Source organism: Tupaia chinensis, unplaced genomic scaffold (genome assembly GCF_000334495.1).
Source record: "Tupaia chinensis unplaced genomic scaffold, TupChi_1.0 Scaffold000141_1, whole genome shotgun sequence".
Classification (NCBI taxonomy): Eukaryota; Metazoa; Chordata; class Mammalia; order Scandentia; family Tupaiidae; genus Tupaia; species Tupaia belangeri.
The window spans coordinates 1497633-1513855 of NW_006159611.1; the positions used below are offsets into that span (position 1 = coordinate 1497633).

A 16223-nucleotide genomic window follows, 5' to 3' on the forward strand; every position below is an offset into this window, starting at 1 on the left:
CCTGCTGGAGGCAGAGGGCGAAAGCCCTCATTTGCAGGTGCAGGAATTAGCCCTGACGGTGATCCAGCCCGGCGTTTCTGTGTCCGTAGGTCCTGGGTGGAAGGGGACGAAGAGGGCATGTTTCCCTGCCTTGCAAAGTCGTTCAGAGTCTAGCAGAACCTGCAGCTGGAAAGGCACCAAACCATGCAGTGAAGGCTGGATTCCTACGTTAGTCACGTGCACGGGAAATAAAACTTTTTTCCTCTTCCTATAAAACAGTAATCTGACCCCTATTTTGTACCTTGGTAAATATGGCTGTTTGCCAAGCCCTCTCCAACGTTTCATTGAGCTGCAGTTGTAAAAGCTGATGGAGTGTGAAATGAAGACGTGCACCCCATTTCTAAGCGCTGTTTGTGTCCCTTCCCTGACACAATTGTGACGCGCTCCGCAAAGATAGACAGCAGTGACTGAACACGCGGAAGAAAGATCACACACTTGCCGCCACGCCGTCCCCGGGGGTTTTAGTCTGCATGTGTGTCTCTCTCATGATAAAGTTCAAGGACATACTAATTAAAATACAGGGACTGGGGTGGAGCCTGGTCCTGGGACTAGTGACGAAGTGGTGCTATTACGTCCTCGCCGGTCGTGTTGCCTGCCTCTCGTGGCCGGCGGCAGTGCCAGGGCTCGTAAGCTTGACCAGCGTGTGCCAAGCGTCGCACACATGGCCACCTGACCCACGATGGCATGGCGTGGACCACTTTGGGCAGAACCCTGCCTAGTGCGCCGTCCTGCTTAGCCAGAAGAGAACTCTGCAGCTTGATCGCCATTCATTTGTACTATTGATTTTTAATAAAATCATACTTGGGGTTTGGGATAAATGGTCAGGAAGGAATAGGGTCATCTGGCATTTAAATTATATTGCTAGGGACTAGCAGACAGCATAGCAGTTACATCACTGCACTCCCACATTGCCTACCGCGGTTCAGATCCTGGACCCGGAGGCTTAATACTCACGCTGGGCACATGTGCATTTGTATGTGCCCAAAATCCTGAGAGGAGGATGGAGGAGAGGGGACTGAAGCATGGCCATCCCCACTGGTGGGGAGGGTGTGTGTGTGATTTTTCTCTTTCTGTCTCTGTGTCTTTCCAGGGAGCACACACACCCTATAGCAAAAATCTTTCTTAAAAATAAATCAGTAAATACATTTTATTGTTAGAGATTTGGCTTTGACATGTCACCTAATACTTGCTGCATTTTGTAAAGAAGTTGGCTTGTTTTTCCAATTGTTTGTTTTTCTACATAGTGTATTTTACAGGTTGATTGAAAAACACTTTTTAAGATGTTTATTCATTTCTTCCATGAAAGAGAGATACAGAGCGGCAGGCAGGCAGGCAGGCATCCCCAGTGGGGTGTTCCTGCTGTTCCACTCCATCCTGGCCAGCTTGGATCACGGGCTCACACCTGTGCACCCAGTGTGTACCGGGAGGCCTTGGGGTACGAGCCTAGGACCTTGCCCAAGAGTCCAGCACTGCAAAGTGTCCTGTTAGCACCATGCCACTGCGGGGCCCTCACAAGGCTCACTTGGCATTCACAGAGAGGAGGGTCTCACGACAGATGGCCATAGAAGGCCAAGTACTAGTCAGAGACCCTGCCTCGTTTCGTTCCTTCATCTGTGCCTACCGGAAGATGTTTTCCAACATCATTTATAATCCGTGAGGAAGGGAGAACGGTGTCCTTCTATTAGTTCCTTTTTTTTTTTTTTTAAAGGAATTTTTGGCATAAGGAGCATGTGCTTACCACAGAGACAAAGAGACAGAAAGCAAAAAAAATCCCCCCCTGGTAGGATGGCCATGCCACAATCCCATCTCTTCTATCCCCCTCTGGGGATTTTGGGCATCCACGCACACATGCCCAGCTTAAACCTGAAGTTCCCAGGTCCAGGGCTCCAACCGTGGTGAACTAAGTGGGAGTCCAGCAACGTGACCATTAACCATCTGCTGGTCCCTCTATTCGTTCCTTAAGGACGGTGTCACTCTCTGAAGGGCAGCCCCCCCCCCCCTTCCAGCCTGGAGAACGGCATCTCCAAGCCGAGGTGGCCGAGGCTCTCAGATATGGTGGGGATAAAAGGCAGCCGCTGCCAGCCCCAGCCCCGGGGCCTGCAGGTAGAGCCGACAGCACGACGAGGCAGAGTTGGGGCTGTTGATCTGGGGACGGCCACGAGGGAGGCATCAGGCAAATCTTTAGTCACTGTTTGTGACCTCCGAAATTCCCGAATGTTACTTTTACTCTTCATTGTATTTGTCAGTTTTTAAAGATTTGTCAGACTCGTTTTGGTGAAAAGGCCTCGTTTTATGAATGCGTTCTAGTGTTACACATGTTTTTGCTGACAGTAGAACCAACACAAATGAAGCGAGAGGACGACTTTCACTTCTGTGGGATTTTGGAGTAGATGGTAGAGATTTTAACCATGGCTCAGGCATTTTGAGCTCTCTGACAGCTGACTAAGGCTGGGACAATTGAATGAGGAATCCGCTTAATTCGGGGTGGCGGAAGTGAGGCCTCGGCGCAGGTGGACTTTGGTTTGCATCTGGACTGCCAGTTTACCTGGGGCTGGGGCTCTTCTAAGCTGTGTTTGGTCTGTTAGGTGGGAATAACAATGCCTACCTCACACACTGCTAATGGGGAGTACCTGGGGTCTTCAGAGAGTTCATGGACAATGCATGAACCAAGCATGGATTTCCTTTTTTTTTGCATCAAAAAACTTACACTTTTTAAGTCTGTTTTCATGAACTTCTTGAGATAACCTTGCACGGTAATACTGTGTGTAAACCACCTAGTACTGTTAATATTACCAGCACACAGTAATAGTGATTCCATGGGTATTTTCCCTCCTCCCCAAATCTAATTTCATCAACAAAGAGCAGGCTCTGAAGACTGCCTTGGTACTCATGGTTTTCTTCGTTGTTAATCATGAGTCGTGGCTACACAGTGCATGCTGTATTCGGTGCGGGGGAGGGGGGCCTTTCTCTACTAGGATCAGGATCTATTCAGTGCCAGAGAATCAATTCCATCAGAATTTCTGAATTTTGTAGGCTTTTCCTGAGCCTTCCTAGAATGGTAATACCCATACCCCACACACATACTTCGTAAAAAAATCCAGAAAGCCCAAAGCACGCAAGCATGGTACCATGTTAAATTCCTTTCTTCAGTAAATGCATTTCTCTCACTGAGAATCTGACTCTTCTGGCAGTATTCAGACACCTGCTTTGGATTTATTTAGTCTCTTTTTGGCTTTCAGCCTCTTTTTTGTTTTGGCTTTATTTTTGATAAAGCACATGCACGCGAGAGTATGTATGCGAGAGAGAGGGAGGGACAGAGGAGCACCTTCCACAAGATCTAAGCACGCCACGACTCCTTCCTCCAGTCCTGCAACCTGTTGGGCCGTGGGCATCTGCGTGTGTGCCCAACATGCGTCAGGCTGACTAGGCCGGGGATTCGAACCGTGGTGGCTGTGCGGGATCTAGCTTCTCTCGAGTAGCGCATCACCGCCGCTCCTGGTGGCCAGCTCAAGCCTGAACGTTCAGGCCCACGTTCACGCTGTCTTTTTTTTCCTAATTGCAGGAATCTTAGTTGATAACTTCTGGAAAAGAGCACCTTTCTACACCGCAGAGTAAGCTTACACTAGATACAAAAAACACTGGAGGGGACGATGCGAAAGGGCATCTCCTTGTGTGTTCAGCTCAGAATTTCGGGCCATCAGAAAAGTCATGACGTATTTTTGCTTAGAAAACCAGTGGGGCCAGCAGGTGATATGGTGGTTAAGATGCTGGACTCCCACACGTTCGACTGTGGTTCAAGTCTTGGACCTGGTGGCTTACTTTCTCACTTTCCCCTTCTCTCCCTCTCTCTGGTCAAATTAAAATAATAATGATAATAATGAATAAAATTAAATAAATAATTCTTTAAGAAAAAGAAAAATAGAAGAATGTCGTGATTTTTTCCGACGACCTAATAGTGTTAGAGTTAGGTCTGCCTTGGGGAGAGAAGAGCCCTAAGCTGCCGCTGCCTGTCCTCACACGGCCAAGGGCCAGGTTTACGGCCGGCGTTCCTCTGCTTGGCCCATGTGAGGAAACAATCACGTGACTCTTGCTATTGCTACATCATTGCTCAAGAAGTCAGAGCCACCTGTGCCCGGTAGGAGGTAGACAGGAGCGTTTCCCTTCAGAGTTATTTGTAAATGTTTTCCAGTCCTATGGCTTCTTCTCTGTTTGCTGTGCGTCTTTACAGTATACGATGTGGCTTTTCGAAGCGTGCAGGTCTGCGCGATCATCAACTCAAGGGTGTACCTCTGAGCCTCATTTTCGACGCAGGACCTTCCATCCTGGTGCCCGTGAAATGCTTTAAAGTGTTTCTCCTTTGGTGTTCATTTCTGGTAGTAAGAATCGCGTGGCTTTGTGCAAAGACCCGGAGATTTGGAGCTGTCAGGTTTGGGTCCACGCTGCAGTGACAGCTCCTGTGGCCTCGTACCATGTGCTTCCGTGACTCACTGTGCATACAGTGGAGGTGGCATCTGAGTCTCAGAAGGGTGAAGTAGATAATGTGGTTTTTGTTTTAATTCTTTTTAAACTGTAATTGAAAAAAAAATTGCCTTGTTTCCGTCGGTTTTTACTGCGCAGTGTAGTACAGCACATAAGAACACGGACTTGGATTCCGATCGCCTGGGTCTGAGTCCCTGTTTCATCACGCACTGAAACAGGACTTAGGTCCTGTCCTCTGTGATGGGAGTGGTGGCTGGCCTGCTGTGCAGGGCGGGCTTGGGAGCCGCTTGGCGGTCCATCAGCGTCAGCCGCCCCCTCTGATGTTACTGGTTAACGTGTGTTGCGTGCTGAGGCCTCACTTGGATGCAATCGATGATGGTAAATCTCACGCGTTGTTTTGTCCTTGCACGTGTTGGGTTATCCACCTCTTATTTCTGACAGAGCGGCTGATGGAGCCCGGTGAGCTTACAAGGACCCTCCACGGATGAGGACAAGAGTCCAGCCCTGCAGTGTCGGCCGTTCTTGCTCACATACCTTTCTACTGATGCCCCTTTTAAAAAGAGATCTTTCTGGGGACCAGCAGTTGGCGTAATGGCTATATTGCTGGACTCTCATGTAGCCAACTGCAGTTCAAGACCCAGACCTGGTGGCTTAAACTCACACCGGATGCGTGTGCGTGCATGCCCAAAATCCCAAGAGGAGAATGGAGGAGAAGGGATTGCGGCATGGCCATCCCCCCTGTGGGGTGATTTCTCGCTTTCTGTCTCTCTGTCTTTCTGGCAATTGCACGCACCCTATACCATAAACCTCTCCAAAAAATAAAAAATAAAAAGAGATCTTTCTGAAAGGCAAGACGTTTAAAGCACACGGAAATGGATGCCATTGATGGTAACGTGTTTGGTATCTTCAACCGGACTAGTGTAAAGTGTATTCTCATTGGGTAAATTCGCTCTACAAGTCGTCGTGATGTACAGTGACTGAATGTATAAAATAAGTTAATAAAGTAAAAAAGGTATACAGCAACAACATAAAACGTTCTCGAATGGGGACCAGGGCCTGACATTCTGTTTCTTGGAAGTCCCGGAGGTGCCCTGGCTGCCACCTGGTTTTCATCTCTTGGTCTTTGATCCTAATAATGGCCTCTCTTGGGCAGTTGGGGCATCTCAGCACCCGCACAGCCGACTGCCCTCGAGAGGAAGCGGGAGATTTACAGGGCACCACGGTCGGCCTCGTTACCGAACAAAGGGCCGGCGGGAGATTCAGGTATACTGTGTTTTATGTACAGACTCCGCTGCATTTTCCGGGCTCTGACCCTAAGAAACGCACTGTTAAAATGTTTTCCTCTCCATCAAACATTCATTTCCAAAACCACTGAAGTGAAAGGGTCTATTAGTTCAGGACCAGATTTAAAAGCACATGAAAACTGCATTCATGAGGTTAAGAAGTGGCTTAATAATTAAAAGAGTTGAACGTGGATCTAATTTCAAACAGATCAGCTACCCATGCTGGAAGCGAATAAGGGTGTGTTCCTTCCTTTTTTCCTTCCACTCTCAACATATTGGCTCCAATCCCAAGCAGCTTTTCCAGTTTTCTTGTTTGTTTACTTTTCTGAACTTTCTGTAAGATGGAATTCTTCACTGCCATGTGCTAGATTCGTGTCACAAACAATGAAAAGCACAGTGTGTTTGGTATCGGATGCATTCCTTTCTTTCATATTGTGAGTTTCTTGTGCAGACCAGTTAGGACGTATCTGAGTTCGTGGTCTTGGTAGATAGCTAGCATTGTGAGCTCCATTTGGTTGGGTATCGCAGCTCAGCTAGCACGATTATGACAGTTCAGACGTAGTGTGTCCTGGTTGAATGACAAATTGCATGGTCATCCCATGAATTCCTGAAGTAGGTCAGTGCTGTGCCAATCCCTGCCTGGGATGCGGATGTCTCAGATGGCATCCTGCCCTCAGCAGGTTGCAGTCTAGCTGGGAAGAGAAAACACAGGTTGTGGTCTGAATGTAACCCTTGACCCCCATGTTGTGGTGGTGTTAGCAGGTAGGATGTCTGGGAGGTGATGAGGCCATGAGCGCAGGACCCCCAAGAATGGGATAAGTGTCCTTAGAGAAGAGGCCCCAGAAAGCCGCCTTACTCCTTCTGTCACCTGAGGACACAACGAGAAGGTGCTGTCCTTGACCCCCGGAGTCCTCACGATCACTGTCAGCGCCTCGGTCACGGACTCCCGTCCCCCGGAACTGTGAGAACATGTGGCTTGCTGGACCTCCCCTGTTTACGGCGTTTTGTTACAGCAACCCTGACAGGCTGTGACCCAATGTGCCCGTGACACAGTCTGTCGTATGTGAAGTGCTGAGCTGATGGCATCTGCTCTTCAGGGGCTGAAGACAGAAGGACCCTGAAGGCTGTCGGCATCAGGGAATGCATGGGTCAGGGCTCTACAGGCAACAGGGAACAGTCTGTTAAGGTAGGAAGGGGTTGGGGCCAGCAAGTGGCATGGTAGTTGTGGTGCTGAACTCCCACATGGCCGACCGTGGTTCGAGCCCCCAACCTGGTGGCTTGCTTTCTCACTCACTCTGCCCTCTGTTGCTCACTCTCTCTGTCCCTGTCTGGTGAGTGTGCATGCTCTGTAGCAAATTTAAAAGCAATAATAAAAGAATAATAATGACAAAAATAAATTATTATTTTTTTAAAATGATAGGAAGGGCGTTACGAAGGGCACTGGGTAGCCTGCAGAATCACTGGAAGGGCTATGGAGCAGAATATTTGTTGAGTTTTTCAGGAATAGCACCCAGAACCACATGGGAGCTACTGGGAAGAGCTGTGTCCCTGTGCCCCCTGGCCCAGTGAGGCAGAGGCCCCAGGCCTTGCAGCTCCCAGTCACTGTGTCACACCTTTGAACCTGGATCTCACACCTTACACCCCGGAACAAAGGCAGCTGGGAGATGTTTTTTTCAGAGTCTGCATTAGGAAGGTAAAATTTACAATGCAGAAAGGCAAGTATCCCAATTATTTCCCCAGGAGAGTATGTTTGTGGGTGTGGGACTAGAACTGGATGGACTTTGTTGTTTATCTCGATGTGAAAGGGGCGTGAGCCAAGGGACAGGATGCCCAGGTGTGCTCGCAGTATCCAAGCCCGGAGCACGTGTGGGCAGCTGAGGTTGTGGCGTGTGCCCTGGGCGTGGCAGTCAGATGGCGCTCACACCTCACCGGTCAGACAGAGCACAGGTGTCACCTCAGGTGAGCCCGGAAATCCCAGGCCCAGCACCCAAGGTGACTTCCGCCCACACTGCGGGGTCGGTGCCGTGCCGTAGTGGGGTCTGCGCTCAGGGACTGTCTACGCCACAGCCACGCAGGGACCCAGGCCGCCTGCTGTCTCCATGGCAGGGTAAGAGAATCCTGGGCAAACCGACTTTTCACCGCCTGGGCCTGGAGGGTAGATGGTATTTCCGTTCACACCTTCCGGCCCTGCCTAACTTGTCCTCTGGGAAAAACACTAACCTCCACACGAGGAGCTATGGGGGTGTTCTGCAGGACACCGTCAGCGTTGGTCCCCACCAGCTGCACACCCCAACGCACAGCCTGCTCCAGGGGGCCTCAGCGCAGCCTCGCGGGGCTTCAGGGCATTCAAGGGTGGGGTGGATGGGTTCTCCACAAAAGGCAGAGAAGCTGGGACTATATAACAGGCTGAAATTCTCTGTCGCTTGAACCTGGGACATTAATAGATTCTTCGAAAGTTAAAAAATAAATAAATAAAAAAATAAAAGGATTCCCAGTCAAGTCACCCAACCTGCTCTTTGAAGGCACTTGACATCTTGATAAGCAGATTGCAAAAGCCCCTTTTAAACCGATAATGATCTTGCAAATTTAAATTCTTTTCATGGGAACTCTAAGGATGAGTACTTCAGAGCAACTTGCTCCAACCATAAATTTTCGTTTTCTTTCCGCCTTTCTAATGATGAAAGTGACCGCGTGTCTCTCCTGTCACACGCAGAGTATCGAGTATGCATTGCACCGGGAATAACGGACTGTTCTTTCTAAGGAAGTAAACACAGTAGAGAGTATTTAAAGCGCCAAGGTAGAGCATGTTTGTTTTCTAACAAGTGGGCCACATTGTAAACGGGAAGAGCTTTGGACACAGTTTCACTCCTTCCCTCTGTCTCTGGAATGCAATTCTGTAACATTATGGAGAAACGTAGATGTTCAAACCGTATATCGTCAGTTATCTGGTAGGAAGTTGGCCTCTCAAATTCTGATGCAGAGCTTTTGGATTTGGCATTTCTCGGAAGAAAAATCTAAAACAAGATAAAGGCAAAGAACCACAGCAGATGTCATCAAGATCAGCCTTCTCCTCCCACCTGCTGCTGGCTCCTGCGGCCGCTTCTTGCCGATGTCAGTGAGAAAAGCACATGACTTGGGTGGGACTGTGGGCGTGGACCTGCGGCTCTGCCCCTTCCTCGCTGTGTGCTCTCCTCTGCTCCCTTGCTCCCTGGGGCATATTATTTGGAAAGGACGGTCACCCAAAATAAACTCTGCGGTCTTCTTTTGTTTTGTTTTTAATTTTGGCAGAGGGAGCATGAACTTACAGGAGAACGCGGGGGCGTGTGAGAAAGCTTCCTCAGGGGCGTGCTCACTCTGCAATCCCTTCGCCTCCATGTGTCCCTCCTTTAGGGATTTTAGGCTCACATGTGCACTCACGTGCTGGCGTGTTGCTCAAGCCTCCAAGTCAGCACTCGAACCGCACAGCTGGCCACGCGGGTTCCTGCCGCCTTAACCACTGGGCACGGTCCCCGCCCAGGTGCCAGGCCCGGGCTGCACCGTGGGCACCACTGCTTCCTCGTGGCCTGGCGCCTGTGAGGACAGTGTTCACGGCGGCACATCCTCGTCTCAGTGCTCTGGGCCTCTCTGCTCCGCAAGCCCAACCCCTGCCATGAGACCCCTGCCCCAGCATCTCAGCCTGGCTCGGGGCACTTAGGTTCTGCCCCTTAAGTGACGCCTCATGGTATTCCCGCCTCACAGAGGAGGGGGCTGGGCTTCCAGAGTCTGAGCCAGCTAAGTCATGGGGCTGAGCTTGGATTCTGTTTTGGAGCTGCCAGAATTCAAAACCCACGTCCTTCATCGTGCTCAGTGCCTGCTGGCGATCCGCACAAGGAGCAGAGATGGCTGGCCCAGCCACGGTGGCGCAGGCTGGAGGGGGCCTCCGTGTGGTGGCCACGGCCACATGGGAAGGCCTGACTGGTTTCCAGCCCAACCTACACAAGCTCCAGGTGATAGCGTAACCTGTAGTCTCAGGTGGCTGGGAGGGCCAGGGTCCGGACATGGCAAGATCTTGCCCAAAACAGCTTTCTCTTCCCTCTTCTCTCTCTCCTTCCCTGCTCCGCTCTGTCTCACACACTTAAAAAATATAATGTGAGGGACCAGCAGTTGGCGTAATGGCTACGTCACTGGACTCCTATGTAGTCGACCGCAGTTCGAGTCCCAGACCTGGTGGCTTAAACTCACGCCGGGTGCATGCGTGTGCGTGCCCAAGACTCCGAGAGGAGAATGGAGGAGAAGGGATTGCGGTGTGGCCATCCCCCCAGGGGGTGATTTCTTGCTTTCTGTTTCTCTATCTCTCTCTGTCTTTCTGGCGAGCGCATGCGCCCTATAACAAAAACCTCTCCCCCTCACCCCCCAAAACAGAGAGATGTTGTATATCCCCAGTCAATATATACAGAATGTCTACGTTCTGTGACATAAATTGAAAGATTCAAAGATATGATAGCAGGCAGGGCAAGTGTACAGACCAGAGACAGTATAGAACGAGGGAAAAAACACAGAGACTATCTATTGTTACCAATCAACTGTCTTTATTTCTCTTTAACTTATTGAAATCTGATCCCTAATGTTTCTAAACATGAAAGTTGGTTTTGTTTTGTTTTGGATTGTTCTACGTTACCAGATTTATTACTTTGATAGGATTTGGTGAGCTTCTCCTTTGATAATCAGAACACATTGAAGAGTTAGCAAAGAAGTAAGCTGAGCAGTTAATGAAGGGACCGGTGAGATTTACAGAAGTGGGGGAGCTCGTATTCATGAAAGTTAATGCAGAGTACGTGATGGGAGTTCTCAGAGTGTCTCTTAGTCTAGTATAACTGGAAAAATACATGGCTCTTTTTGATTGAACAAAGGTCACATCCTTCCTTGTTTCAATTTTCTGTCTGTTTTGAAAAAGGTACTTCTGAGTGGAAGTCTAGTTCTTAAAATCTAAGCCTCATAGCTGATACTTGGTTTGTTATAATAAGTAGTAAAATTCCTTGAATTCAGTATATACTTTGGGAAATGCAAATGTATATTGATTCAGCACCAAGATACTTTTCACAGGTCAAATATAGTTGTGTGTTAAATGTTTGGAGAATAGAGAAAAAACAAATTAATATCCAAAGGGGAATGACGGTATCTCACAGTGAAATATAGCTCCCCACGTGGAAGTCAGAGGTGTACCAGAGATCGTTTGAGAGTGTCGAAGGGAAGAATAGGCCAAGTGTAATATGGCTATTCAAGATGCCCCATGGCTTAGTGATTAAGGAAGCTTGATCCCACATGGGCAGCCGTGGTTGGAATCCCAGCGCCAGCAGCTTGAAAAACATACCTGGTGTGTATGTGCGCTCCAAATCATGACAGAATGGAGAAATGGAGGAGAAGGGGTTGCAGAGTGACCGTGCCCCGTTAGGAGTGCTAGCTCCCTTTCTCTGGTGGCACCCACACCTGTGGTATTTTTTTAAGGGGGTGTGGAGTTGTTACCAGATGTCTTCTGCTTCCATGGATTTCCTGCTCCACCACAGGCATGCTCTGCTGTGTCGCCTCTGGGTTACTGTCTCCCTCCTTGCCGTTCCTTCTCTCTAGTAATTCTCTTTCTGTCCTTCCCCATCCCTTACCTCCATTTCTCAAAATGTTAGTGAAGTGCCACAGGGGAAGTCCCATGTTATATGGGGAGGCACTGATTCTAGAGTGGGTGTGTAAGGTGAAGATCTCCTAGAACAAAACTGATTGCACTGGGAAGCACTGGAGCTCTGGGAGTGGCCAGGTGCTTCCCCTCACCCCTGCACCAGCCCTGACAGAACACCTACAAAGCAGCACAGTCCCCTTGCTCCTCCTGCCTCTCCAGCAAGAACTCCAGTCATTCCATGTCTGGCTTGCAAAAGAAATGACAGTGTGGAACACCAGGGCACAGAAAGGGACTGTGTGTAGGGTAGGTCCCCTAGTCACAGACCCTGAAGGTGGGGACAGCCCTACCTGAAGCAGCCACCCTCCTGAGAATCTCCACCCTAAGGGATGTGTTTCCTAAAGGAAATGGCTGCCATAGCTTTTTTTCCTGCTATTCCTGTGCACCAAGGGATCTGGTTGTACCCCTAAAAGTGGCGACCCCCAACCTTTCTGGCACCAGGGACGGGGTTCATGCAAGACAATTTTTCCACACACTAGGGGGAGGTGGAGGAGTTTCAGGATGATTCACATACATTGTATTTATTGTGCACTTCATTTCTATTATTATTATTATGTCATGGTATTACATAATGAAACGATTATACAACTCACTGTAATGCAGAACCAGTGGGTGCCTTGAGCTTGTTTTCACAACTAGGTGGTCCCATCTGGGTGCTCCTATGGAAATCGAATGCCACTGCCAATCTGACGGGAGAAGGAGCTCAGGTGGTAATGGGAGCAATGGGGAGTGGCTGCAAACACAGATGAAGCTTCGCTTGCTTGTTTGCTGCTCACCTCCTGCTGCGCGGCCCAGTTTGTAACAGGCCACCACCCAGTACTGGTCCATGACCTAGGGGTTGAGGACTCCAGCCTGAAAGAGCTGCATCTGAGATGTGACTTCACGCTACATGCACTCCACCTTTCAGAAATATACTGCCTGAGTCCTCCATAAACAGTCTGCCTCGTATACATTCTCGTATAGTGTGGAAAATCGAGAACTTGGCCTGGCCCTTCAAGGAAAGGAACTGTGACGTATTCACACCGACCAGGCCAGAGCATTTCATATGGACCCCTGTTGAAGGAGTGAGTAGATGGCAGCCCTTCCAGGAACCCATTGCTCCATGACTACCACCTTAAAAGGCAGAGCTCTGGGGCCAGCAGATGGAGTAATGGTTACATCACTGAACTCCCACGTAGTCAACCACGGTTTGAGTTCCTGACCCAGCGGCCTAAAACTCATGCCAGGTGCGTGTGCGTGCGTGCCCAAGATCCCGAGAGGAGAATGGAGGAGAAGGGATTGCGGCGTGGCCATCCCCTCTGGGGGGTGATTTCTCGCTTTCTGTGTCTCTGGTGAGCTCGTGTGTCCTGTAACAAAAATCTCTGTTTTTAAAAAGGCAGCGCTCTCAGTGCTCCTGAGCCCATAGGTGAGCTCCATAGGACCAGCCCTCCCTCCTCAGTATAAACAGGGAGAGGAGCCCATGAGTTCGTTCCTCCTTGGGCTCCACAACTCTGCATCTTAAATCATGCATTCACTCCTGTTTCTCTCCTTATAGGAATTCAGAGATAGGCTTGGCCATCACCCAAGTTCAATATCCCACACCTCTGCTGCAACTCAGCGCGACTCAGCAAGTTCCAGAAGAGGGCTGCCAGTGCCCCGGCTACGCCAGGACTGTGCACTCGGGATAGCCGCAACCCTGGCCCTGTGTGCTCTGCTCCTTGCTTTGCTTGTCAAGGCCTATAATTAGGATGGAACTCAACCATGATCTGTGAAGAGCAACAGATTTCTCATTCAGGTCTCCAGTGAGCAGAAAAGCGACCTCAGCAGCTCTCGAAGGGAAGGGCAGTCATCGACAACTGTGCCTCGGCCTCCCCTCCAGCACACTTTGAATGAGCCTAACCCTGTCTCTCAGTGAGTTGGGCCCAGTTGTCATTTTACCTAAAATCCAGTCACAGATGTCATGTGTATCTTTCAAATTAAACTCCTTTTTTTTTTTTTAAACAAGAAATGCGGTGGTTGAGTGGTTTTGTTTTTTGTTTTTTAATTATCCAGTCATCAAGTAAGAACCTAATTGTACAGTGGTTCTGGGCAGTTTTTCCTTATGTGGAAGAATTTTCCATCTTTAATAAGCATTTTTAAGTCTATCTTCCTCTTCATACTTTGTGTGAAGTCCCAGGATAAGAACATCTTATTTTTCACAGCGGATGTGCTCCTGAAAAGTGGCTATGGAGGCCTGTCTTTGGAACTTAGCTCCTTCTAGAACGTGCAAGGAGAGCCGCCCGATACTCTTGGCGCTACTCTGTGAAACACACAGAGTTGCCCACCTCCACAGCATCCGGCAACTTGGAGAAACTGGATTTGTCTAAAACAAATCATGCCCCTTTTGATGTTTTTGATCAATTACATCAAATATTTTTATTTCTATGTGACCCCATTGGTCTTTACTGAGTGAAGTGGCCTTTTTCTCAATAAAAGAATTGGCATAAGAAGCTCACCTTGTGTTTATCTGAGATGGAATAAGTTATCTGGATGGCAGAGGTGAGGGAAGTCAGGCGTCTTGAGTTTACCATAGGATGTTTCTCATCTTTAAACTGCACTTCTGTCCAGTTCTTCCTTCTATCTCAGCATGTTTCAGCCTTTTATGTGACTTTTAAGGAACCCACATTAAAACATTTTAATTCTGTGTCATCAACTGGTGAATTAAACTATACGGGGGCCAGCTGGTGACATGGCAGTTAAAGCAACTGGATCCCACACAGTTCGAATCTTGGACCCAGCAGCTTGAAAAACACACCAGGAGTGTGTGCATGCCTAAAGTCCTGAAAGGAGAATGGAGGAGAAGGATTGTGACATGGTCATCCCCCTGGGGGTGCTTTCTCACTTTCCCTCCCTCTTTCTCTGGCTCTTCCTCTCTCATTCCCTCTGGCAAATGCACATGAAATGTAGCAAATACATACATACACACACACACACATATATATACATGCACATATATTTATACACACATATATACACACATACACACATATACACACACACACACTAATACTAAAGTACATATATATAATATATATATATAAAGTACACATATATACCAAAGTATGTGTATGTGTGTATATATGAAGTACATGCACATGTCATTACCGAAGTACACACACGCTAATATTCAAGTGCATATATACATGCATGTAAAGTACACATATATACTAAAGTACGCATGTGTGCGTGCATGTGAAGTGCATATACGTGTCAATATTGAAGTATGCGTGTATATATGTACACATATGAAGTACGCTTATGCGTACATGTACTTTAGTGCTGGCCCAGTTCTCCTGGACCTGGCGTGTGCTCTCAGAGGAAGCCCATATGAGGCAGAGCTCCGCTGGTGCTCCTGTCATGTTAGCTGGGACTGGGGGTCGTTACTGTGGTGTAACCTGATTCGCAGTCAGCCTGGTAGGACCCTTCTCCTCCAGGGTGTAGAAGAACCCTTGAACCTCCGTGTCTTCTGTTCTTCTTTAGCAAAGTGTTGTCTCGATGTGTCCCCCTGTGATCTGCTGAGAAGGGAATCAATGAAAGACCTCGATGCTTTGCAAGGTTTCTTACAGTGAACCCTGTATCAGATAAAACATAGGTATGCAATGTGCGTCAGTCACGGGGTGCAGCTCAACACACTTTCAGAAAGTGAGGGCCACTGTCCCGCATCAGAGGGCCCCCAGTACCGTCCCAGCTGGTCATCCTGTTGCCAGAAGGTAATCACCATCAGTGTCTAGTACCGCAGCTTGGTTTGGCCGCCTGTGAACTTTCTGAGAACAGACTCCTGCGGTACGCGCTGCCTTGTGCCTGCACCCATATTCTGCTCAGCGTCCACAGTGCGCCAGGTTGCCGTGGGTGTAGCGGTATTTCATTCCTGTTGGTGGAGTAGTGGTGCCCCGTGTGAAGAGACCACACTGCGTTCACCCACTCTGCGTTTGGGTTGCTGCCACTTTTTTGGTTCTTATGACCCAGACACAGGTTCTGGTCCACATCGATTCCGGTTGACGCGGCAATGACCTGTCTAGGAGTGAATGTGCCAGAGTGTGGCGCGGGCGTCTGTTCAGCTTTAGCGGACACTGCCATGTGGTTTTCTGAAGTGGTTGTACCGGTTTACAGTCCCAGCAGCAGCTGACACAGACTCTGCCATTCCTCACCCCCCGCTCCCCCGCTGCTTTTCCTCTTTGTGCCTTTGAGAATCTTGGGCAGATTTTGTATTCGCTGTTTCCCTTCCCTGGGTCAGTCCTTTATTCCTGATAATGACGATATTGATAACCAAGAACTATCTAGCCTCTAGATGTGCTTAATGTGTGCACTTTGTAGGTGTTAATCAGCCCTAAAGAAGCAACTTTGGGATTAGTATTGTCCCCCTTCGGAATGGGAGGAAAATAAAGCTTAAAAAAATTAAGTAATGGGGCCAGCAGGTGGCATGGTGGTTACGGCGCTGGACCCCACATGGCCCACCGCAGTTCAAGTCCTGGACCTAGCAGCTTGCTTTCTCACTTTTCCTCTCTCTGTCTGTGTCTCTCTGGTCGAGTTAAAATAACAACAATAATAATAATAGTAATAAATTAAATAAATAATCCTTTAAAAAATCAAGTAACTTGTAAAAAAGGTGTGAGTTAGTGAGTGGAACATAGCCTGACTCTAAGGCCCGTAGTCCTGTCTATAAAATCTTCCTGCTTCCTGGTCTCCATCTTTGGCCCAAA

The 16223-nt window shown here is 48.7% G+C and overlaps 1 protein-coding gene across 4 annotated transcripts in view; it reads left to right on the top strand.

The window, feature by feature from the left end:
- CDKAL1 (CDKAL1 threonylcarbamoyladenosine tRNA methylthiotransferase) overlaps window positions 1-13973 on the top strand; it is a 492813-nt gene extending 478840 nt beyond the window's left edge. For all 4 annotated transcript variants that reach the window (XM_006145110.2, XM_027770551.1, XM_027770552.1 and 1 more), the window contains one exon: window positions 13040-13973. In XM_006145110.2, coding sequence (XP_006145172.1) covers window positions 13040-13231 — 192 coding nt within the window. In that variant the 3' untranslated portion in view covers window positions 13232-13973. The remainder of the gene's footprint in view (window positions 1-13039) is intronic.
- Window positions 13974-16223: the final 2250 nt, after the last annotated feature.